Source organism: Parasteatoda tepidariorum, chromosome 9 (genome assembly GCF_043381705.1).
Source record: "Parasteatoda tepidariorum isolate YZ-2023 chromosome 9, CAS_Ptep_4.0, whole genome shotgun sequence".
Lineage (NCBI taxonomy): Eukaryota > Metazoa > Arthropoda > Arachnida > Araneae > Theridiidae > Parasteatoda > Parasteatoda tepidariorum.
In genome coordinates this window covers 61,500,068-61,525,956 of record NC_092212.1, presented here as the reverse complement: position 1 = coordinate 61,525,956, position 25,889 = coordinate 61,500,068, and the positions used below count along the sequence as shown (strand labels likewise).

The 25,889-nt window shown below is 31.3% G+C and overlaps 2 protein-coding genes across 3 annotated transcripts; both read left to right on the top strand.

Annotated features, from left to right (window-relative positions):
• The first annotated feature begins 5,879 nt into the window (after positions 1-5,879).
• LOC107438943 (G-protein coupled receptor Mth2-like) lies at positions 5,880-14,722 on the top strand. Of its 2 annotated transcripts, none has more exons than XM_071185388.1 (2): positions 5,880-6,029; positions 12,854-14,722. In XM_071185388.1, exon 2 carries the CDS (start codon positions 12,950-12,952, stop codon positions 14,564-14,566), a length of 1,617 nt encoding a protein of 538 aa, XP_071041489.1. In that variant the 5' UTR covers positions 5,880-6,029; positions 12,854-12,949; the 3' UTR covers positions 14,567-14,722. The 2 variants fall into 2 exon arrangements, with proteins under 2 accessions (XP_071041489.1, XP_042900160.1); XM_043044226.2 differs by lacking the exon at positions 5,880-6,029 and adding an exon at positions 6,520-6,817.
• A 4,292-nt stretch (positions 14,723-19,014) lies between these two features.
• On the top strand, positions 19,015-23,359 carry LOC107438942 (probable G-protein coupled receptor Mth-like 3). The gene is made up of 2 exons (XM_016051367.4): positions 19,015-19,124; positions 21,468-23,359. The coding sequence occupies exon 2, from the start codon at positions 21,518-21,520 to the stop codon at positions 22,880-22,882; it is 1,365 nt and encodes a 454-aa protein (XP_015906853.2). The 5' UTR covers positions 19,015-19,124; positions 21,468-21,517; the 3' UTR covers positions 22,883-23,359.
• Positions 23,360-25,889: the final 2,530 nt, after the last annotated feature.

Sequence of the window (25,889 nt, the reverse complement as noted above, 5' to 3'; positions counted from 1 at the left end):
GATTTTTTTAAAAATCTCTCCACAGATTATTTTAATTTTTAGATTTTTATTATCTAAGAACATTGTAAATTCAGAATCTCTTCTAATTTTCTAGGTGTAAGAGCATTTTATTTAACTTTGGTTAAGGCGCACCGTGTGTATCCCGTAAAAAGGTCAAATGTAATGAGCAAAATAGTCAAAATAAAGAGAGACTTCATTTCTTATAAAAAGATACAATCGTTCCTGAATAAAGATCGAATCGTTAAAAATACGATTTTTTTAAAACTCGATTTCTCAGGAACTATTCGACCGATTTCGCTCAAATTTTGCATTTAGCTATTCAAAATTGCACTATTTAAAATGACGTTAAAAGTGCATTATTTTTTAAACTATTATAAAATATAATAAAGAAATAATAAATATTTACCGAAAGTTATATTTTGCATAAAATTATCTTCGGATAAACGAATTTTATAATTGTGTGCTAAAATTTTTTAATTCGCTTAAAAAGTTCTCGAGATATGGGAAAATACGAGGAAAAAAAATAACATTAAGGAGTTCAAACTTTGGAGCGCTCTCCTGGCCAAACTATCAGGACCATATTTTCCAGATTGTGGCTACCCCCTATATTTCGGGAGTTAGAAAACCGAATTTGTCGAAAAAAAAGGTATGTTTATTCAGAGAAATAACGTTCTCGTGTCTGATTTGGTAACTTAAAATATCGTCTCCACCAATTAATTAGCATATTTGATCCCCTCGAACCAATAAGATTGAGTCCTTGAACATGAAGATCCGATAGTTAGGTTAAAGGTTTTTCAAAGTGCTCCGTTCTTTATTTATGCGCACTATACATCAGACTAGTGTCTAGTTTGTCTATGGTAGGAACTCCCCCGCCACAAAGTCCTGAGGTCTTCTGCTGCAATGGAAACAAGAAAAGAGTATTTCAGGAAGGGTAGCTTCTCTTCACTCAAGGGCTAATACAATGGACAGAAGAAAAAAATTCCTTTTTTCTCGCCGGCCTGAGCCAAAACCTGTTCTAAACAATGACTCTACATCCCTACTTGCAATAGTTATACCTCGTTGCCATAATCAGCTCCACGGGTTCAGACAAATCGCTAAGGGAGTTCGTACCTTCGACAAACTATAACTAAGAAGCAACCCGCCAGACGCTGCGGACAGCCTCAAGGGAGGTATATCTACCGACTGTGCTCCTATATTGCCTTGATTCTATAATTATAAAGAATATAGCATAGTCTGCTATTGCCCAGCCATGACCTTATCTCTATCGGTTCTGACAGATCTGTTGAATCAGAGAAAGCCCATCAGGGCTGGTAAGGAGTAGCAAGTACAATTTAAAGTCCAAAAATATACGATACTGCATTAAGCTCTCGCAAACTAAAAGATAAATTTCTGCATATGATTGTAATGAAGTTTTAATTTTACTACCACTTATGAAAATCAGCCTTGAAATGATTATAAGTTGACAGTTGTGGTTTTATTTTAATTGAACAGCTGACCCAATTCTGAGTTTATAACAATAAATTATGAACTTAGTTGTCTTGCAATTTTGAATCTATACCATAAGACAAGGGAACTCCTGGATCAAGGATAGGAACAAACTAGCCTTAGTTGAGGATTTTTGATGGAACTAACCTGCATTTGCGTTACATGGCGCAAAAACCACGAAAACCTCTCCCGGTTAGCCGGACAGCAGGGTGATTCTACCCCATGATCCGTCTATCACCAATAATATCTTATGTCAGCACGAGCCGAGAGCAGAATTTATATCGACCAGCCAACTATAGGGATTTGAACCTGGATAAAGTCACTGGGAGGCGAACGCTTTCTTCCCTGATCCACCGCTACTCTGGCAGATATGGTTGCTGAATTCGTAACTATAGAAGCATAATTAGGCATAATTTTAAAAAATATATAGCTCAGTCAGTTTTATGTATAAACTGTTCGCTTTTAATCTTTCTGTCAAAATTATAGCTCAATTTGTTTCAGTTTTTCATCGGGTTCGTTTCTTTATGCTACAGGCTGGATGTCTGATCGGATTGTATTTCCTACGCATGTATCTTAGTGGTAAGGAATCCATTCGAAATGTCACCGTCAATTTTGGAGTCGGAGTGTAGTGCGGTGCGGAGACCTCATTAGTGTGCGCATGCTCCAGTAATGTCTTCGGATCACCATTAAGTATGAATCCCAAACTACCGCCAATAGCCACTGGTTTAAACCTACAAAACCATCCGCTTTTTGATCGTGCTTCTTTCATAAACGTTCTTCATCAATGCAATATTCGTGACTGGACATTCGTGGTTTAAAATTGCATTTTAATGCGTCAGCGTTTTTCAGCCATTAGATCCAAACAAATTTCACGTTTAACTCTCACTGTATTCAAGGAGTTCTCAAACTGTGGGGCGGATTCATAAGGCAATTATTACTAAATGACATGAATTAAACTTGGCATTTTTGTCATTTAATTTTTTTACACTAACTTTATTTTACTCAAAATAAAAACTAAATAACCTTCAACACATACATGTCACTTAACGGTAAATAAATAAATCATTCTTTTTCATCATAGCTTCGTGTTATTTAGACATCCTGATCCTGCGGATGTTAGTTTCGAACGATCTTCGAGAAAAATATCTAGAAAATCAACTAAATAAAATAGACATAGATTATGAGCTTCGAATTATATTGTCAAGTATTTAACGTCATGGAAAAGTGAGTGCTTTTACTACAATATATTATTATATTTGAATTGTTTGTCAATGACTTCAGTTTGTTTTTAATTTTCACCCTATTTTCAAAGTTGTTCTGAGTCACGCGGGACATATTATAAATATAAATAAAAGAAGGTTCATTAATTTATCACCTTATTTTCATAGTTGTTCTTAGTTTCTAATCATCATATGGATCAAATTATGGACTTAAATAACAAAAGCTTTTTATTTTTTCAGCTTATTTTCATAGCTGTTCTTAGTTTCTAATCATCATATGAACCAAATTATTAACATAAATAACCGAAGCTTTTTAATTTCCCCGATTATTTTCATAGTTGTTCTTAGTTTCTAGTCATCATGGGAACCAAATTAGGAACATAAATGACAGAAGCTTTTTACTTTCCCCGATTATTTTTATAATTGTTCTAAGTTTCTAAGCATGGGTGAAAGCCCTTATATAGCAAGACGGAAAAGAGAAAAACCTGGTACGTAAAACATTTCATTCCAGCATTTTTTTCGAAAAAAATGAAATATCTGTAACTATCAAGATTTCTTTTATAATTCTGGCATATATATAAAACTGCTTCTTTTCCAAGATAAAGTAGATATTGTTGAAAAAATTATAAAAAGAATAAGTAAGCTCCTCCCCAAAACTATCTATAACAGGAAAGGTTTTACTACCAGCCTTTCCTCGTTTCCGTCTCGCTTTCACCCCTGTTTCTAAGCATCATGTTAACCAAATTATGAACATAAATAACAGAAGCGTTTTAGTTTCCCCGATTATTTTCATACTTCTTCTTAGTTTCTAGTCATCATGTGAACCAAACTATTAACATAAATAACGGAAGCTTTTTAATTTCTCCGATTATTTTCATAGTTGTTCTTAGTTTCTAGTCATCATGTGAACCAAATTAGGAACATAAATAACAGAAGCTTTTTAATTTCCCCAATTATTTTCATAGTTGTTCTTAGTTTCTAAACATCATGTGAACCAAATTAGGAACATAAATAACAGAAGCTTTTTAATTTCTCCAATTATTTTCATAGTTGTTCTTAGTTTCTAAACATCATGTGAATCAAATTCGGAACATTAATAACAGAAGCTTTTTAATTTCTCCGATTATTTTCATAGTTGTTCTTAGTTTCCAAACAGCATGTGAACCAAATTAGGAACATAAATAACAGAAGCTTTTTAATTTCCCCGATTATTTTCATAGTTGTTCTTAATTTCTAAACATCATGTGAACCAAATTAGGAACATAAATAACAGAAACTTTTTAATTTCTCCGATTATTTTCATAGTTGTTCTTAGTTTCTAGTCATCATGTGAACCAAATTAGGAACATAAATAACAGATTCTTAGTTTCTAGTCATCATGTGAACCAAATTAGGAACATAAATAACAGAAGCTTTTTAATTTCTCCGATTATTTTCATAGTTGTTCTTAATTTCTAATCATCATGTGGGCCAAATTAGGAACATAAATAACAGAAGCTTTTTAATTTCTCAGATTATTTTCATGGTTGTTCTTAGTTTCTAGTCATTATACGGACCAAAATATGAAAATAAAAGCAACTTTTTAATGCCTCACACTATTTTAATAGTTTTAGGTAGTTAATAATCATCATCTGGACCAAATTATGAACATAAATAAGAAAAAGCTTGACCAAAACAGACTGCTTGTTTTTTTTTCAGAAAGAAAAAGAAACGTTGGTTTCATAAATGCTGTTAGTAGGGCGATTGACTTCTCAATACAAATTTCAATTACTGATGACGAAAATGAAATAAACTTAGACATTTTAAGACCCTTGGGACCCACGATACATATTATTTTTCTTAAAGAAACTACATCTATAGAAAAAGATCTATTTTCAAAACATTAAAGTGGTATCTTAAATACAATACTGCTAAAGATTATACAAACATTTACTAGCACAGTTGTAAATTTGTAAGACCCATTTAAACCTTGAGCATCAAGGTGATCTGGGTTATTTTTTCTTTATATCACTTTCTGTAATCGCTTTTCGGATTGTTCCAAGTTATCCGTTAAAAATCGGACTTGAAAATTGTCAATATTTTTTGTTTTACTGTGTATTTTTTTGCAGAATAAAATATCTTTGTTTAATTTGCAGTAAAAAAATAAACGCATCGCATTCTGACAACTTTTTCAAGAAAATAGAATAAATTACAACTGTTATAGGTTAAAATTTTAAAAAAGTGGTAGACAAGATTTCATAAAAATTGGAGCAAACTTATCACTATGGCTACGATTTCAAGTTTCTTAAAAAAATTTACGTCAAACAATTGCTATAACTAGTAGTTTTGCTATAACTTTTTGAACTCTTGTATGGATCACGGAAATTTCACAAACGTAATTTTACGTGATCCGCTTGCAATGTGATAAAATGTAAATACAAAACTATTTCCTATACAAGTAAATAATTGTAAATATGTCTTAGCAATCACGGACATTTATTCCTAAGAAAATAAGCCAGAATATAAATGGCTTTATTACCAGCTTTTTTTCTCTTTTTCTTCGGAGTACAAACAAGCCATGTTTAGAATAATTAACACGTTGAATGCCCGTCTAGCCACAACTATACATAACAACCAGCTAAGTGTGCAAATTTGACAGATTTTAGTAGTTTTTTAAAAGGTTTAGCATTGCATTTTAGATATAAGTGGTGAATGATATAACCCTTCGAATTGTTTAGAAATAGTGGTGGATAAAAATCTACTAAAATGAATTTATTAAACCAAGAATCACAATTAATAAACTACCACTTGAAAATATTTATTCACTGTCCGTATAAGATGGTATCGCTGTGTAAATAAATAAAACTATTTTTGAGTGTTCTATATTGTATTATTTTCTTCAACCTATTTTAGTAACGATAATATAAATATATTAAAAATTTACTCGAATTATGTGTTTCTGATAACCTTGACTTCGCCGGTAACCGGTGACCCCCATGGCATTCAACGTGTTAAAAATATACTGCTTCTAACCCATTCAGCAAATTGACTCCCTAATCAAAATGGGCATAAACTAAATACATTTAGTATTCACGAAACTTCATTTTAAGCGTATGAATGACGTTGGTTTTTTTAGTTGGAAATGCCGGCTATAATTAAAGTATCCTCCGGATTTCGTAACTATCTTCCTTAAATCTTGTTCTGAATCTCGATGCTGATAGCTGCTGAAACGTTTAACATCCGTTCGTATAATGACTAATGCGTTAATTGTTTAGTAGCAATCTTTTATCTCTATAATTTGTGGAGGAGTTACTATGTATAATTTTTGTTCTAGTTAAAATGAGGGTAAGTGTGCATGTTACGTTTTTTTTTCTATTTAAAGTGGAGTCTCCGCTGACCTTGAAAAATTTTAGTAGTGGTAGAAAATTTTGGAAAACAAATTTTAGTGGTTGTTACACAGAAATTAAATTATCGGCAATTGTTTAATTTTTGTTATCACTTTTTAAAATTTACAAAGCCCGCAAAACCCTGACTGTAATACCACCGTAAACTTTATACTGAAACAATTGCCGGTATGTTACGTCGTTCCACCTAAAAATGTAAAAAGTGGTAGAAACTTAATTCATTTTTATTTATTTTCTATATTATTGTCCATTGTACCACAGTGTATTACTAGTGATATACATTTAATTTCCCTACGAATTATCCTTAATAATAAATTGAAAAAAGTACCNATTAAAAATTTACTCGAATTATGTGTTTCTGATAACCTTGACTTCGCCGGTAACCGGTGACCCCCATGGCATTCAACGTGTTAAAAATATACTGCTTCTAACCCATTCAGCAAATTGACTCCCCAATCAAAATGGGCATAAATAAACTAAATACATTTTAGTATTCACGAAACTTCATTTTAAGCGTATAAATGAAGTTGGTTTTTTTAGTTGGAAATGCCCCGCGTATCCTCCGGATTTCGTAACCATCTTCCTTAAATCTTGTTCTGAATTTCGATGCTGATAGCTGCTGAAACGTTTAACATCCGTTCGTATAATGACTAATGCGTTAATTGTTTAGTGGCAATCTTTTAACTCCATATTTGTGGCGTAATCATTTTTGCTACATTTAAAATGAGGGTAAGTATATATGTTACGTTTTTTTCTGTTTAACCCTTTAATATTTATTTCTAGTAAAGGTAAATTAAAGTATTTTTGGAATTGAAATTGATATAAGAATAGTAATTCATATAAGAAAATAAAAACTCATTTAGCTCATAAAAAATTAAAGTATATTTACCACGACCTATTAGGAGCTTACAGACTTTTACTTTTCGTTACTTATAAAATATATTTTAGAAATGCTACAAACTTCAAACGGAATTATGTATTTTATAACTTTAATACATTTTCTTAAACAAACAAATGGTTGCCAATTTTATTCAAACACACTTCAAGAAAGCTGAAGTTATTAACAAATGGCAACCTATATTAAAAGTGGTAAAAAAATTCACCACGGACTTCAGAAATTGGTGGTAGGTATACTTACCACTGCTTCAGAAAGGGCTAAAGTACGGACTTCCCACGGTCCTTGAAAAATTTTAGTAGTGGTAGTAAATTAAGGTTAATGCTGGAAGCTATTGCTTATCTTAACTCATTGCTGACCAGCAACTTTTCTGAAAATTACCCCCATGTGCCCGGCCGGCTATAGTTTTGAAAGCGGATGTGGTAGTAAAACAATATAAATAAACTTTAAAAAATTTTAATTTTTAATGCCGGATGATATAAAGTTAGCAATTACTTATGTGTAATGGTATAACCAAAAGTTTTGCAAATATATAGGATTTCGTAAAGTTATAATAAATTGGTAGAGAATTAAATAGTAAAACTTGAAAAGCAAGGAAAATTACGCCCACTTTTTAAAATAGTCACCACGAAATCACTGCTAACGAAAACACGAGTTAACTCGTGACCGGTCAGCAATGTGTTAACATACTACTTTGTAGTTAAGAAGTTTCGAAACTGGAATTTTCCTGCATACACAATTTCTTTGGTAAAACAATTTTTAGTAGTGGTTGCACAGAAATTAAATTATCGACAATTGTTTAATTTTCGTTACCACTTTTTAAAATTTACAAGGCCCGCAAAAACCCTGACTATACTCCCCACCGTCAACTTTAAACTGAAACAATTGCCGGTATGTTACGTCCACCTAAAATGTAAAAAGTGGTAGAAACGTAATTTATTTTTATTTATTTTCTATTTTATTGTTCATTGTACCGCCGTGTATTACTAGTGATATATATTTAATTTTCCTGCGAATTATCCTTAATAATAAACTGTAAGAAATACCTCATGAAGTGCTGCTAATTTTGACCTTGTTTAATCTATCTTTGATTTTTATTGATTACCACTTTTTGCATATTTAGACCCATGTATCATTCACAGTTTGTCCGCTTTAGTTTTTTTTTTATTATACCGTAGTTATTGTCCGATTTGGTTTTCTTATGCGTCTTCATAGCTACCAACTTGCACGGTCGTTGAGAGATAATTTTCTTAGTTGTAGAAACATTAGGGTTTTGGCGTATTAAACATTGAAGTTTGAAGTTTCAAAAAAAAAAAAAAATTAAACTACCACGACGAATCAATAATTTAAAAAATATTTAAATAAGATCTATTTGTAACCTCATTAAGCTTATTGCCATTTAAATGGCTTCGATTTTCGAAAAAATTTTCCATACTAAACTTTTGTTTTACTACCATTTTGTAAAATCTTTTTTCAACTTCATCACTAGTTGGCAGGTATGTATACTGATTGTCTCATTAAGTTTTTAAAATTTATACTGTAATGGTTGTCTAACTTTATATGTTTTTTGTTCAATTAAATATTAATATATGTCTACATTAATTTTCTGTTTAAAATGTTTACTGGTAGTATTGGAAACTGAATACTGAAACGAATGTCAGAGATTTGGCTTTATTTTTAATTTTGAAGCGTAACTATTGTCCGGTTTGATTTTTTTTAGTTGTTCCGTTTTGATTGTCTCCCATTTTATTTGCAGCATAAGAGTTGTCACTTTATATTCTTTTCGTGTCGTAAAAATTAAAGTATGTTTGACAGGTTTTACGTTTTAAAAGTGTTAAGTGATATAAACCCAATACTAAAACGAAAGTTCGATTTGACTTTATTTTTAATTTTGAAGTGTAACTATTGGGGCCAATATAGGAAACTCAATTTAGTATACTCAATATAGGAAACTCAATACTTTAGTATTGAGTTTCCTATATTGAGTTACGAATGTCCGATTTGATTTTATTTTTATTTATTTTTAATTTTGAAGCGTAACTATTGTCCGATTTGATTTTTTTTTTTTAGTTGTTCCGAATTGATTGTCTCCCATTTTATTTACAGCTTAAGAGTTGTCCAACGTTTTATACTTTTCATTCTACTTAAAATTAATAAGTATACTGACTAAACTTATTCTGGATTAAAGTTCTGTTTACTAGTATTGCAAGCTCTATACCAAAATGATAACCCGTTTGAATTCGTTTTATTTGTACTGTATTGGTTGTTCCCTTTATTTCTTTATTGGTTTCATTTATTCCATAATGGTTGCTTAAATTTAAATGTTTTTCATTTTTCTTTTTTAAAAAATAGGCTAAGTATGCCAGTCATGCCTTTACTTTATAAAGTGCTTGTTTATTAATATTGTTAACTTTATACTATACTGAAACGAATGCCCGATTGATTTTTTACTATGCCGTAATTATTTTAATTCATCTTATCATTTGTTTAATTTTTTTTTTAAATTATATATATTATAATGATTATTTAACTTCTTATGCTTTCCGGTCTACTTGAAAATATAGTAGGTACCTATAGTTTTTTTTCTTCTTTTTTTTGTGAAAAATGCTATTTGCAGTTAATTTAAACATTCATCTTAAACTTAATATCGTTATATAATCCGATTAGACATTTTTCTTTCATTTGCACATCAATTATGATCGGATTTGCGATTTTTTATGTGGTCAGGGTAGATTGTCAAAAGGGTTTTCTTTTTTTGTTTTAATTTATGCTGTTGTGATTATCGAACTTTATTTGTTTTCGTTTGATTTATAATTAGATTGAATAATATCCTATCTATTTAAAGTGCTGTCTGTTTACTCGTACCTGAATCTCTAGAAGGTAGTCCGATATTTCTTTTTTCGTATTTCTACCCTAATTGTTTTTCAACAAGGACTTTTTTTAATTGCTCCATAATAACTGTGAGAATTGTTCTTTTTAATTTATATTTTATTTATTGTGCAAAATGTGCTCTTTTTCCAATTTGTACCGGAAATATTGTTCGCTGTCGAAAAAATTTTCACTTTGCTTTTAATTTAAAAACCCAGAGATAAATGATGAATATTTTCTACTAACATTATGAAAAAATAGATAGATGTACAGATTTTAATACTGTTTGCTAACAGTTCTTCTAATTATTAATTACAAAGAAAGAAAACGAAGACTGTTATGTCTGTTTCATTGACTTTAAAATTTCTGGTTTCCATACCTGTCAGATGCATTGCTTAGTGTAGAAGGTGACCTACATTTAACGTATCGAAAAAATTACGCATGTTGAAGTTTTTTGATTACTTTCAGGATCTCGTAAATTGTAAAATATATACGGAAGTTAAATTCACATTGATTTCAGAATGTGAACATCAACATTATTTTTTTAAGAATATTCACTATTTTGATGCATATCAAGTATACTCTTCATACTTTAAGGATTTATTATTTTCAATTATTAATATAAAACAATGCAAAGTAAAACACTATACACTTTTAGTGATATCTGGCACTTCTTAAAAAGGTTTTTAAGTAAATTAATTCTAAACAGATTTTCATCAGATATTCTTAACACGCGGGCCACGGGGTTCACCGGTGATCGGCGAAGCCAAGATTATTAGGAACACATAATTCGAATAAATTTAAATTTTTTTTTATATTATTGTTACTAAAATGGTTTGAAGAAAATAATGCAATATAGAACACACAAAAATACAGAATACACAGAGATGCCAACTTGCTCCGGACAGCGAATAAATATTTTCAAGTGGTAGTTTATTAATTGTGATTCTTGGTTTAATAAATTTTATTTAGTAGATTTTTATCGACAACTATTTCTAAACAATGCGTAGGCTAATATAATTCGCCACTTTTACAAAATACGTCATGCTAAACCTTTTAATAAACTAGCAAATTCTGTCTCATATTTACCATTTGGCCAGACGGGTAGGCCATGTAAAATTAATGTGGCATTCAACGTGTTAACAAGTATTAGCTTTTGGAGCCCGCTCTAAACTGTTCTAACGCTGACGTTCGAAAATAAACTGAGAAGTTTAATCGGTTTTCAACTAAAAGAGAAGAGTATAGCTGTTCTTTCCTTTTTTTTTCTATTATAAACAAATCAATTTGAGTAGAATTTAAATGTTTTGAAAACAAACTTTTCATTTTAATGCAAAATATTTTCCAAAGCTGCACCGACAATATTCTTTTTTACGAATTTTTCATCAAAATAAAAATTTATATAAAATATACGTTTAAAAATTCAGAATTCGATTGGTGGATCTAAAGTAGAACGACCCACCGACCGAAGACTCCCCATGTAGTAAATGGTGACTGATGCACGTTAAATCTGACGAGTCTCTAAGTCCTCCATGTTCCCACAACAAATCAATACCTCCGGATATGAGATCGATCGTTCTCTGATTCAGGTCAAAATTACGATCTGTGGATGAATGTATGAATGGGTCCGCCCTATAAAACGAGCTGTGACGTGTGTGTGACTGAAGACGAATTCTTGGCCACAGGTTGGCGCCACTGAAAAAACAAGAAACGCACAATTTGCCTTAAATTTGCTAGGTTTCATCAAGCAGGTTTGCCCGTGTGGCAAGTGACATTAGAAACAACAACAAAGTAGAACGAGCAAACTGCATTCAGGAGGAACGTTCGCTATATTTATAAAGTTCGTGAATTATATTTTACTCTAGGATTGTATTTTTTTAATGTAGTGTAATTTTCGGAAAGAAATATTTAAAATATTGATATACGAATTGTTATTAAATAAAAACTAATGGCGACACTGGAAAATTATGAATTGAATAAATCGAAAAATCAACTGTTAAACAATGAACAACCGTTTACTGTAAATGTTGAATTTCTCTTAACTGGAAAGAAATTTGGTGCGAACGGAAATGTACGGCACGGAAATGTGTTCCTATTTGAAATAAGGCTTCTGACACAATAGATTTCTTTTAACGCTTTTGCATTCGTTTTTTTTCTAGCTTAAATATTATATTGTGAACTCTAATGTGGATACTCTAATGGATTGTGGATGGAGATCTAATGTGGATTGTGAACTCTAATGGATCATCTCATCACATTAAAAATTTCATATTAGACAATAATTTTTTTTAAAAAGAAATCAAGGATACTGTTAACAAAATACCTTATTTAAGCAGCAAAATTTTATTTTCTGCAATAATTTTAAAATAGGATTCAAAGCAGGCATCAAGATAAGAACTGAATAGTGCCGGAACACGCTTTTAATTATAAGGGCTTTTACTTTTTGTTGAGCTGAATATTTTAGCTTTTTTTATTAAAGTTATTGTTTCGCTAACGGCATGCTTATCAAAGCGACAATTGGATACTTGCAAACGACGTCAAGCGTTGGTCAACCAATCATGTTCGACATACCCGGCATGGCGACTGGTATTGCCATGAATAGCAATTGGCGTAAATTTTGAAGAGATACGATAATATGAAGAAAAATATATATCATGTTACGGATTGTGCGTAATGTGTCATTCTTAAATTTAAACTGTTAATAAAGTGCTAAATTTCTTTTTAATTATNGTTGTGCCATACAAATCTCTATGGTAACCATAGTCGTATGGTATCTTGCCATACAAATTTCTATGGTAGCCATAGGTTGCCATAGATTACCATAGGCTTCTCTATGGCAAATTTTCCTAAGGGGTATATAGTTTGATAAAACAGTTTTAACCAAGGAGCTAAACTTAATGGATTAATTAAATTTTTCACGCTAGAAAGAACTTGTACTTCAGATTTCTAAATTGCTTACTTTATTGCTGTTCTTATACTGAAATTGATTTCATTTTTTTTTCTAGTTTGATTTCGACAAGAGGAAAACTTCATATCATAGATAAAACATCACAATTTGATTTTGATCTACTAAAATTCAGAACAAGATTGTTATTCTCAAAATGGAGCTATATTTTTATATTATTGCATTTACACAAGTGATGAGATCTTACGGAAATCCACTTCTTACTATTTCCAATTCTTCAATGAAACAAACTCAGCCAATTTTCAGTAACGAAAATACTGCCACATCTAGTTTAGATTCCAAGTATGCACATCCTTTTTCAGCCAATTTAGATTCCGATCACACAAATTCTTCTGTATCCGATTCAGATTCAAATGAGGCAATTATTTCTACATCTAATTTAGTTTCCAATTCCGCAAATACTTCGACATCTGATACATCTGCCAAGTATATTGCAACTGCATCTAATCTAGATTTCCAAAAGCATTGTGCTAGAGTGATTCTGGACATTAAAAACGTCGAATTCTTGGCAAACGGCAACATGTTCATTCCTTCTTACAATACTACTATCCATCCTTCCAAAATGCATATCATTCAAAATGATAGAAGGATATGTTTTTATCCCACTGAACAATTGAAGAAGGAACTTTTTAAACATTGTGGAACATTCGAATACAATGCTGATGAGTTTAAACATCTTCTGAATGGTTCTGTCATTCTTTATGGAGTTTTACTCGAAGATGAAGTATACGAGGTCAACAAAGCGGGAAAACTAGTTCTGTGTTCCATGGATTATGATGATATAGATGAAGACGAGTTCAACAAACTTTTACCTAAACCTATGGATGATACCAACAAAGCTGCTTTGTACATAGGCAATATCGGAAGTGCTATTTCGATACTTGCGTTGCTGATACATATTGTAACTTTTTGCCTGGTGCCATCTTTAAGAAACTTACCTGGATATAATCTGGCATCTCTAGGTGTTGCTTTCTTAATGGCATATTCTTTTTCCTTAATAGTACAAATACCACAAGTATTTGGAAAGTCTTGCGTCTTGGCTGGAATATTGAAGCAATATTTCTTTCTTGTAGCCTTCTTTTGGATGAATGTCATGGCTTTTGATGTGTGGAAGACACTAAGAATGGCAACAGAGAGATTGATGGTGAGTAATAAAAGTGCACGACTTCGCCAATTTCTTTGGTATTCCTCTTACGCCTGGTTGGTGCCATTGTGCATCGTCTCAGTATGTGTTGGCTTGGACAACTCTAAAAATGTATCAGAAAAGATCAAGCCTCTATATGGAAAGAACGGTTTTTGCTGGTTGACGAACGATGTTGCCAAAGGAATCTTTTTTTCACTTCCCGCATTTGTTCTATTTTTGAGCAATGCTGTTTTCTTTGTTTTGAGTGCTTTTATACTAAAAAATAATACAATGAAACAAACTGTGGAAAGCGACCAACGCCAAACGGCACAACTGAACCTTGTATTGCATATACGATTGGCTGTAATGATGGGTATTACATGGCTCATTGGCGCTATTGGCATTATTTTTTCATATAGTGAAGCTGAATGGCTGCGAGTAGCAAAGCTGGACACCGTTGTATGGTTTCTGTTCGATATACTCAATTCATTGCAAGGTCTTTTTGTATTTTTGCTTTTCACGTGCTCCAGAAAAGTGTTCAAGCATATTCAAGACCGAATGAGCATGAGCACTCTGAAGACTAAAATTGAGAAATACATGTTTGGTGAATGCTTGAGAAATGGTTTTTGATGTTCATTTTAAATATTGAAACTAATTCTTACTTCATAATATGCATATTTATATCTTATTGAAATCCTACAATGAGTTGTATATTTGAATTGTAAATATTTTGGAAATTGGTTGTATATTATATTAAGGATTATGTAAATAAATATTAATCGAAACCAATACTATGGAATGCTACTTATTCATAATTATTAAATAACAAGCTGGTTTCAGAAATACACTTAAACTGATAAACATTTATTAACTTTAACTAAATTTGTTTTAGTATCGCTTTGTGAAAGGAAATTATTATTGGAGTTAAAATGTAAACTTTTTATGACTAGCCACAGTGCTAACATTTCAGCTGGAGCTCTTTGCTTTTTATCTAAGATCACAATTTATCGCCGGTGAAAATTTGATAACCTTATTAAACATAATATTAAAACGAACAATTTTCGAAAACAGTTTTTAAAAACTATGTTTTTAAAAAAGATAAAAATTTTGAAAATGGTTTTTATTTTGTTACAACTAGGTCGGAAAATATTGATTTTTGTTTTAGGTGTTGTTAGTATTAGGTGTGATTTTTTTTACTATGAATAAGAAAAATAAAATTGTAATCAACTTTTCTCTTCTAAATTAATTGAAAAAAATCCACTTGAAAAGCAGGAATGTAAGATTTGGATATTAAAGCTGAAAAGCTTTATATTACGGATAAAAAGTTTAACCTAACACTATTTTGTAAAATTGGAAACGTTTGCGACCGGTCAATGGCCAATAGCGTCATTTTTAATAGCGACCACTCTTTCAAAATTAAAAAAACATTTATTAAAAACATTTTTGAACAAACTCACAATTTTATTAGTAATATATATCTTTTGACAAAATTTGTGACACAGAGAAGCCTGGAATTAGAAATGAGTGTCAAGAGAATTTAAAATAAGGCTTCATGCATAAAAATACGATATATGAGTGATAATAAGATGAATGTAGAACGGAAGCTTAAATTTGAAAGGGTCTTTAAGGTTAAAGGTATAAATGTAGGTATTCAATTTACAGAAATTAATTGCGGTTTGCGGATTTAATTAAAACTAGGAGGCTCCGCCCCCTTGCTACGCAATCCTATGTGGTTCACGCCGTGAACCATGGCTGGCTGCGCTCGCTCGACAATGAACACAATGTTCTAGCACAACGACATAATATATTATCATCAAAGACATAGTATTTTATCATCAAAGACATAGTATTGTACTTATGTAGAAGAATTCTACCAATGTTCTTATTGGCTTTTAAAAAAGTATATTAGCTATTTAGATTGTACATGGTGAAAAAATCAAAACATTAGCTAAATAAGAAACATATTAGCAAAATAAATTATCAAATATTGCTTCACTAATATTCTGCATTTTAAAGCGTGAAAATTCAATGCATAAATAAACGCGAAATATAAAAAAATTCAATGCATTCAATACAAACACTTAAACGTTTTTTAGACGTCTAGGTAACTCCCAGTAGAAAAATATCAATTCAACAGCTGCCTTTTAAAGCATTCTCACTTCAATTAATTAATTAATTCCTAATTGAGTTTAAATTAAATATTGTCATGTTTTTAGTGCATGAATCTGAATTGAACAACCTGATAATGCTCACTCTGGTTATTGTTAGCTGGCTGTTCACTACGTGCTCTTGCGCGCCGAATCCAATCAATTAAAAATGAAAACTGTTGCCAGCGCGAGAAAAGAAATATCATCGGTTTTATTGATACATACATACATACGTATTAGCGCTTTATATAATATAGATTATAGAATCAGAAAAAGGATGTAAAAAAAAAAAATCCCTCGATACGGACATAAGTCCGCATCTCAGAGGGAGGGTACACCCTTTGGTGTAACCAAGCAAGCATCCACGAGAGAGAATGTCTTAAAACTAAGAAAACATCGTTAACTGGTGTAGATCCAGAAAGACGATAGCCAATTAAATTTAAAGAGAGGATAATTTTAATATCACATGAAAGAGATTAATTAAGTAAGCCCCCCCCCTCTTAAAAAAATTAATGAAGAAAAAAGAATGGCGGATATAGAGGGGTATCTGTCCCCACAAGAAGCGCAATGACCACGTTGACCAACAAAGAAAAGCGAACAGAAAGTTAAATTCTTTTGAAAACAAAAGTAAACACGAAAACAAAAGTAACGAGAAAACGAAAACAGAGCTAAAATTTTGTCAGATAAGATCTTTTTAAAATAATTATATGTTTTATTTGAGAAAATAATACCCTAATTTACGAAAATTACTTGGAAAATTTCACATAAAATAAATACAAACTGTTATATAAAAAAGGAAAAATAATTTTTTTTAAAAAAACTAAAAGATAAGATTCAATCAAAAGAGTATATTGTCACATAACGCAAAGTGTAAATGCAACAATTATGTAACAGATTTGAACTTAAAGTAAAATCTAGAGTTAGTAAAAAATATGGCACCTACTCTGAATCGCAGAGTGCTTACTTTTCAAATTAACAGCGCGAACTAAACGTATCCTATAAAAAGATCAAATGCAATTAGCAAAATAGTCAAAATAAAGTTAAGTAAGGAGAGACTTTATTTCTTATAAAAAAGATGCAATCGTTCCTGAATAAAGATCAAATCGTTAAAGATACGACTTTTTTAGAAATCGATTCAGGAACTATTCGACCGATTTCGCTCAAATTTTGCATTTTAAAATTGCACTATTTAAAATGATGTTAAAACTGCTTGCATTGCAATTAAAAAATTTTAAATTATTATCAAATATAATAAAAAATAATAAATATTTACTAAAAGTTATTTTTTGCATCTTCGTGTAAACGAATTTTATAATTGTAAGCTAAATTTTTTTAATTCGCTTAAAAAGTTCTCGAGATATGGGAAAATACGCGAAAAAAAATTAGCATTCAGGAATTCAAATTTTGGATCGCTCTCATGACCAATTTATTCGGACCATATTTTCCAGATTGTGGTTACCCCCTATATTTTGGGAGTTAGAAAACCAAATCCGTCGAAAACAAGGTATGTTTATTCAGAAAAATTATGTTCCTGTGTCTGATTTCGTATCTTAAAATATCGTCTCCACGAATTAATTAGCTCCACTAATATTTGAAGTCATTCAATCGAACCATTAATATTCAGTCCTAGAACATGAAGATCCGATAGTTAGATCAAAGGTTATTCAAAGTGATCCGTTTTTTACTTTGCGCACTGTACATCAGATTAGTGTATAGTTTGTCTATGGAAAGAACTCCCCCCACCACAAAGTCGGAGGCCTTCTACTTCTATGAAAACAGGAATAGCTCATTTCTCTCTTCACTCCAGGGCTAACACAATGAACCGAAGAAAAAAGATTACTTTTCTCTCGACGTCCCGAGCCAAAACCTGTTCTAAACACTGACTCCACACCCCTACTTGAAATAGTTATACCTCGTTACCAAAGACAGACGAAGATAGACGAATGGCTAAGGGAGTTCTTACTTTCGACAAACTACAACCAGGAAGCAACCCTCCAGACACTGCGGACAGTCTCAAGGGAGGTATGTCCACCGGTAAACCTCTCCCGGTTAGCCTGACAACATGGTGAATTCTAACTCATGATCCGTCTGTCACCAAGAATATTTTATGCCACCAATGTGGTCGAGGCGAGCCGGAAGCAGAATTTATATCGACCAGCTAACACTAGGGATTTGAACCTGGAAAAACTCATTGGGAGGCGAACGCTTTCTCCCTTGAACCACCGCGTCTCTGGCAGGTATGGTTGTTGTATTCATAACTATGGAAGTATAATCAAACATAATTTTTTAAAAAATGTAGCTCAGTCAGCTTTATGTATAAAGTGTTCGCTTTTAATCTCTCTGTCAAAATTATAGCTCAATTAGTTTCAGTTTTTTATTGGGTTCGCTTCTTTATGCTATAAGCTGGATGTCTGATCGGATTGCATTTCCTTCGCATGTATCTTAGTGGTAAGGAATCCATTCGGAATGTCACCGTCAATTTCAGAGTCGGAGTGTAGTATGGGGAGGAGACCGCATTAGTGTGCGCATGCAGCAGTAATGTCTTCGGATCACCATTAAGTATGAATCCCAAACTATCGCCAATAGTCACTGGTTTAAACCTACAAAACCATCCGCTTTTTTCATTAACCTGCTTCTGACTGGGCATTCGTGGGTTAAAATTGCATTTTAATGCGTCAGCGTTTTCCAGCCATTGGATTCAAGTTTCAGGTTTAACTCTCAATGTATTCAAGGAGCTCTCAAACTGTGGGACGGACTTGAAACTTGGCATTTTTGTTATTTAATTTTTTTTCACACCAACTTTATTTTACTCAAAATAGAAAATAATAATTTTCAACTCATACATGTGTCACTTAATGGGAAATAAATAAATCATTATTTTTCATCATAACTTCGTGCCATTTAGACATCCTGATTTTGGCATCCTGCGGATGTTAGTTTCGAACAATCTTCGAGAGAAATATCTAGAAAATCAACTAAATAAAATATACATAGGTTATGAGTCTCGAAGTATATTGTCAAGTATTTAACGTCATGGAAAAGTGAGTGCCTTTACTACAATATATTATTATATTTGAATTGTTTGTCAATGACTTCAGCATGTTTTTAATTTTTCATACTTTCTTCATATTTGTTCTGAGTTACGCTGGCCATATTTTGAATATAAATAATAGAAGCTTTTCAATTTCTCAGCCTATTTTCATAATTGTTCTTAGTTTCTAATCATCATGTGGACCAAATTAATTATGAGTTTGAATAAAAGAAGGTTTCAATTTTCCAGCTTATTTTCATAGCCGCTCTTAGTTTCTAATCATCACGTGGACCAAATTATGAGCATAAATAACAGAAACTTTTTAATTTCTCAGCTTATTTTCATAGTTGCTCTTAGTTTCTAATCATCATGTGGATCAAATTAGGAACATAAATAACAGAAGCTTTTTAATTTCATAGTTGTTCTCTTTTTCATAGTTGTTCTTTATTTTCATAGTAGTTCTTAGTTTCTAATCATCATGTGAACCAAATTAATTATGAGTATGAATAACAGAAGCTTTTTAATTTCTCAGATTATTTTTACAGTTGTTCTTAGTTTCTAATCATCATATGGACCAAATTAGGAACATAAATAACAGAAGCTTTTTAATTTCTCAGCTTATTTTCGTAATTGTTCTTAGTTTTTAATCATCATGTGAACCAAATTATAAACATAAATCACAGAAGCTTTTTAATTTCTCAGATTATTCTAATAATTGTTCTTAGTTTCTACTCATTATATGAACCACATTATGAAAATAAAAGAAACTTTTAAATGTCTCACCCCATTTTAATAGTTTTAGGTAGTTTCTAATCATCATCTGGACCAAATTATGAATATAAATTTTAAAAAAAGCTAAACCAAAACAGACTGCCTGTTTTTTTGTTGCATTTCAGAAAGAAAAAGAAACGTTGGTTTTATAAATGCTGTTAGTATGACGATTCCCTTCCTGATACAAATTTTATTCACTGATGACGAAAATGAAATAAACTTAGATATTTTAATACCCTTGGGACCAACGATGCATGTTATTTTTCTAAAAGAAACTATATCTAAAGAAAAAAAATCTATTACCAAAACGTTAAAGTGGTATCTTAAAAAATACAATACTACTAAAGATTATACAAACATTTACTAGCACAGTTGTAAATTTGTAAAACACATTTAAACCTTGAACATCCTCATTTCAAGGCGATCTGGTTCATTTCTTCTTTATATCACTTACTGTTATTGCTTTCCTACTTGTTTCAAGTAATCTCGAATTGAAAAATCGAACTTAAAAAAAAACTGTCAATATGTTTTATTTCACTCTGTATTTTTCTGCAGAAGAAAATATCTCGATTTAATTTACTTTTAGCGAAGTTTTGTTGGAGAGCTTACGTGTTCAACCATAAGAAATAAAAATTCATATTCACTTTTAAATTCGGAAAAATTAAAGTTACAGTCAAATATTACATCAGCAATTGTGATTTTAGGGAAAGCATTTAAATTGAAAATATATAATTTTACTCGCAGTTGTTTAAATAATGGTGGTTGCTAAAAAAATAGAAAGCTAATATTTTTAAATTTTAAGTGCTTTGTAATATTTTTATAATTATTGGTCCAAGATTGGGGACAAGCAGTCAGAGAAGAATAAAATTTCCATATAATGTTTTGTTTCAGTTTCTTATTTTAACGATAGAATAGAAAAATATGATGTTATTTTCCGAAAAGGGAATTGGTAATTGAAATCGGTCGAATAATTCTCAAGAAATTAAATATTAAATGCACGAGTTTTTTTAATTTGGTTACTCAGAAACTATACGACCGATTGAGCTCACATTTTGTATTTTTGCCATTTAAAATTACATTCTTTGCAAAGATGCAAAAAATACTGTACCTTACAATTCAAAACTTTTTTCAAACATTATTAAAAACAAGATTAAAAGTAATGAAAAATTATTTTTGGCTTGGACTGATTATAGGTTAAACGGATTTTCTAATTGTTTGTCTGCTTAAAAATGTTTAGCAGTATTCGCAAAAAGTAAAATTAGCATTAAGTGATCCAAATTTTCAACCGCTCACCTGACCAAAAAAGGCATGTTTGTATTCGAAGAAAGCATGTTTTTGTGTCTGATTGCGTAATTTAAAATATCGTCTGCACTAATTAATTAGCATATTTAAAGTTAATTTCTTCGAACCTAAGATTGAGTGCTAGAATGTATAAAAGTCTGATCATTAGGTAAAAAGTTATTCAAAGTGTTCCATTTTTTTTATTTCAAGTACTGTACCATAGTTTTAAATGACCAGTATATTTCTATTATATAATAACATTGCTAAACTATGCATTTAAAAAAACTAAATTTACTTTCAGGTTCATTGCTGATACATGTGCAACAAATCACATTAAGGACTGAGCAAATCATGAAAAAGCTAAAAACATCTAAAATATTTTCGTATTTTACGTTCTGCAGTTTGACTTTGTTTATTCTTCCTTCGGAATCCTTAAGGATCGTTAGATCTTCAACAAATTTATTTCAGTTTATGAGCCATGCATTGGATTCTGAAACAACAACTGAAATTCCGAGTTTCTGCATGCCACACCAAGAAGAAAAGACAAATGAAGCTGTTACCAGAGAGAAACGGTCGGAACCCTACAATGCTTCCTTGCCCAATTCACAAAATAGCCCAGATTCTCTAGATCTGTCGAAGTTTAGTGACGCCTTCCTGGAATGCCAGCATGTTGAGATCGAACCAGAGTGTTACATTAAACTCTCCAATGGATCGATTAAAGTGCCGTTATATGACAGAGTCTTCGATGAGAATAATTATCTGATAAGAGATAATGGGGAGCTACTAATCTGTCCGGAGTTTTTCGATGACTTCAGTGATGATTCTAAGTTCTCTAAGATTCTGGACATTTTTTCGATTGTGGGAGTCTCCATATCTTCCATTTGCATCACCCTACATATTATTATGTTCTTGTCCTTAAAAAAACTCAGAAATCTTCCTGGATATTGCCTATTCTCCCTCTGCAAAGCTCTGTTGTTGGCCTACATCTGTTCCTTTACTACTTTTGGATTACCGAACAGGAATGACTGTACTGCCGTTGGAATGCTAATGCTTTACGCTTTCTTGGCATCGTTTTTCTGGATGAACGCTATGTCTTTTGATGTTTGGCGATCATTGAGAATGGCAACCGCCAAGTTAAGACTTGTAAGAGACAGACCGATGCTTATGCGGTACGCTTTGTACTGTGCGTACTCATGGGGAGTACCTTTACTGATAATCGTCGTCTCATTGATAGTGAACCATTTGAATACTGATTACAGATATAATTTGATATTCAATATAAACACTTGCTGGTTCCATTACAAGCCAGCTCTTTTGGTGTATTTTGGGGCGCCGTTTTTCATTTTGTTGTTCTTCAATATCCTGCTGTTTATTCACAGCTTTATCATGATAACCAGTGCTAGTATGAATACTGCGGAAAATAAAGCCGCCCTCTGGTCGAGGTTTCTAGTTTCCATGCGACTAGCCATAGTCATGGGCTTAACGTGGATTTGTGGAATTATTGCCACAACTTCAAGAGTCACCGCATTCTGGTACATATACACTATTCTGAACACTCTGCAGGGAGTGTTTATCTTTTTATGCTTTTCTTTTACTGATAAAACTATAAAAGAATGCAAAAGAGTTGTCGGAAAAAAGAAGAGTTCTTTGTTTCCATCACAAACTTCTACAACAAGAGGACAAACGTCGTCAGAGCAACACGATTCGCCAATTTAAATCCACAATTTTTTTTAGAACATTTGGTATCAAAGCCAGGACAATTAGTCTTCATGAAAATTTACAAGATGTGCACGTAAATAACAAATACAGTTTCGAGAACGTACCTACTGCGGTCACATAATCTAGTGCTAAAGGGTCACGACTAAATATTTCTCCACTCGTTAAATAGATCGAAAACATCACGTACGGACCCGGTCTTCTGCGAAAGAAGAAAAAATTTTAATGCATCTCGCAAAAACTCTCAATCGAAAAAGAAACAACATGTAGCAAGTTATTTCAAATTAAGATTTTGAAAAAAAATTGCATAATGGCTTTTCAGGGCTTCCATGAAACTAAAAATCACTAGCACCGCAATGTTATCTCAAAATGTAAAGAAAAAAAATTCAAATCAGTCAAATATAGAAAATGTGAACTAATTTGGGATTGTAACACGTTAATAGCAAAAAATAAATTAAAATCCAGTTGTTTTGATAATGGATAACGGTTATTTTTTAGATAATATAATGAAAAACACCACAGTATATAGAACACAACGAAGTATGAACTAGCATTTGGTGAAATATAATTCACTTCAATGTCAATTGATTGATATTTTGACGTCACTAATTTAAAATCTGCAATCGGTTTCTTCAAGTTATAGTTTTTAGGCAAGTCAATCTACCTAAAAACTCAGTCTAATGAATACCATGTGCCTCCATTTCTCTGCTACGTTGGGAGTGGTAGGAAGAAAATGATAATACATTTTAGTTTATGAAGCGATATGTTAAGGTCATACGTTTTTTGTCTTAAGTGTTGTTTTCAAAGGAGCAAACAAGTGTATATGTATGTATATAAACCTATACGTTCTTTATAAACTATTGTATATCCAGAAAAAAAATTAAACTAAAATTGTCATTTTGAAAAAAAAAAATTTAGCTTTTCGAACAAAACTAATTTCGGCTATGCAATCCCCCCTCACAAATCAGGAAAATTCGAGTAAAAAAAATTCATATTCTTTTATACTTACGCTTGTTATTATTTTCTTAACCCTTTGAACTCCGAGTACTTTTTAAAGCTGTTTGATCTAATATCAGCACTATAGCATTTACTATATTGTGTAAAATACACAATATAGTATTATTATACAATTTTAAAATTCTTAAGATAATGTGGTTACTAATTATTAAGGTACGAAATTATTTTAATTTTTAAGTGGTGGCTGTTGATGGTGCCTCCGTGGGGACATCGGATTGCAAAGGGTTAAACATGATAATCAAATACAATCAAATATATGATTGAAATTAGCATATAAACTAAATTTCCTTTTTATTAGTGGTAAAAATTATATATCGGAATCAATGATGGAACATGAGTCAAAAAAGTTAAAAGTCGATAGAATTTCATTTTATCAATAGATCAATTTCTCATTTAACTATTCATTTATTACCACCGTCATGTAGTATTAATATTATTATTAAGGATGCGGGACTTGTAAGACGTGAGTGACACGAAACAAAATTGATTTGAAATATAAAAAGAAAAGTTGCCAACGAAAAATGGAAACATAAAGATGAGAAATAAAACTAGAAAAACCGAAAGAGACAAAAAAAAAGAAAGAAAAAAATACAAATCGAGCAAACAAACCACAGTGGCCGAGATAGTAAAATGCATTTCCTGATTTTCCTGTCCCGTTCATTTTTTTAAAAGTTCCGTTTCGGATACTGCTGTATTTTTAGTTTTGTTTCTCATCTTTATTTCTCCATTTTTCGTTGGCAACTTTGCGTTTTATATTTCAAATCACTTTCATTTCGTCTCATTCACATCTGTCAAGTTTTGAAAATGGGTGCCTATTTTTGAGCGCTTGAAACATGTCGACTCTTATTTCCAATTTATATGCTTTTGAAGCGAATGGCGTTATGAATACTTACGCATGATTACTTAGGCGTTTCCTAGGGTGAACATCAGCAGTGAAACCTTAGTGGTCTAATAGGGACACCTAGGTATTCATTTAATTGTCATTAAATTTAATATGGTTGAAAAATTTTAAGAGATGGAACTTGACAATTGTATATTTTATTTCATAGTACACATAAAAATTATTAATAGAATAATATTAACAGAATAATATTAATATTAATAGAATAATATTAATATTGATAGAATAATTGATAAAATTATTAGTAAAAACCATTACATCCACAAAAATGTTGAATATTTAACTTTTTGTTAAATCGTGTTCAATAGATAGGAAATTCACAATTTTTTTTAGTTTCTTGCGGGCCACTGCCCGGAAGTTTCCAAGACTTGGCGACTTTTCTTCCGCATAGCACGATACCCCAAAATATTCATATCGTTATAAATATCTAAGGGTTTTCAGAATTTTATGAAATAATTGCAAATAACAAACAAATAAGTCAATGACAATCTTATTGCTTTATTTTCTGACAGAGGGAGTTCAAAAATACTTGTTTTCGTTCGTAATTTATTGCTGGTTTCTTAAACCTTTGAAAGCTTTAAATTTTTTGATAAGTATGAGAAATTTCATGACCTAAACATCTCTGACGTAATTCCTTGAGAAATATTTCTAATTGCCTTTAAACTTCTTTCGTTTAATTCTGCTATTCAAACTTTTTTCAATGTTTTGAGTGTCTACTACCTCATAAATTATATGATCAAATTGCATTATATTTTATCTCGCTTTAAGTCTATAATCTGTTATCTGAAGACGATTGTAATAAATAAGGTTACCATAATTAATAAGGTTAATAACCTCTAAAGACGATTGTAATTAATGCAATAAACACTGTAAGGGGCAAAAAATGACCACTTAGAGAGACTTGAAGGATTTAAAAGATTCTAATGATCAGAAAAACTACATTTTCTTAGTAGCTAACTACAACTAATTTATTACAATTGTAGTTATAACTACAACTGTAAATATTTTTTTTAAATGTAGCGACTACGACTACAAACTACTTTCGAAATGTAGTCACTACTTCGCTACTTTTAGAAGCTAATGCATGTT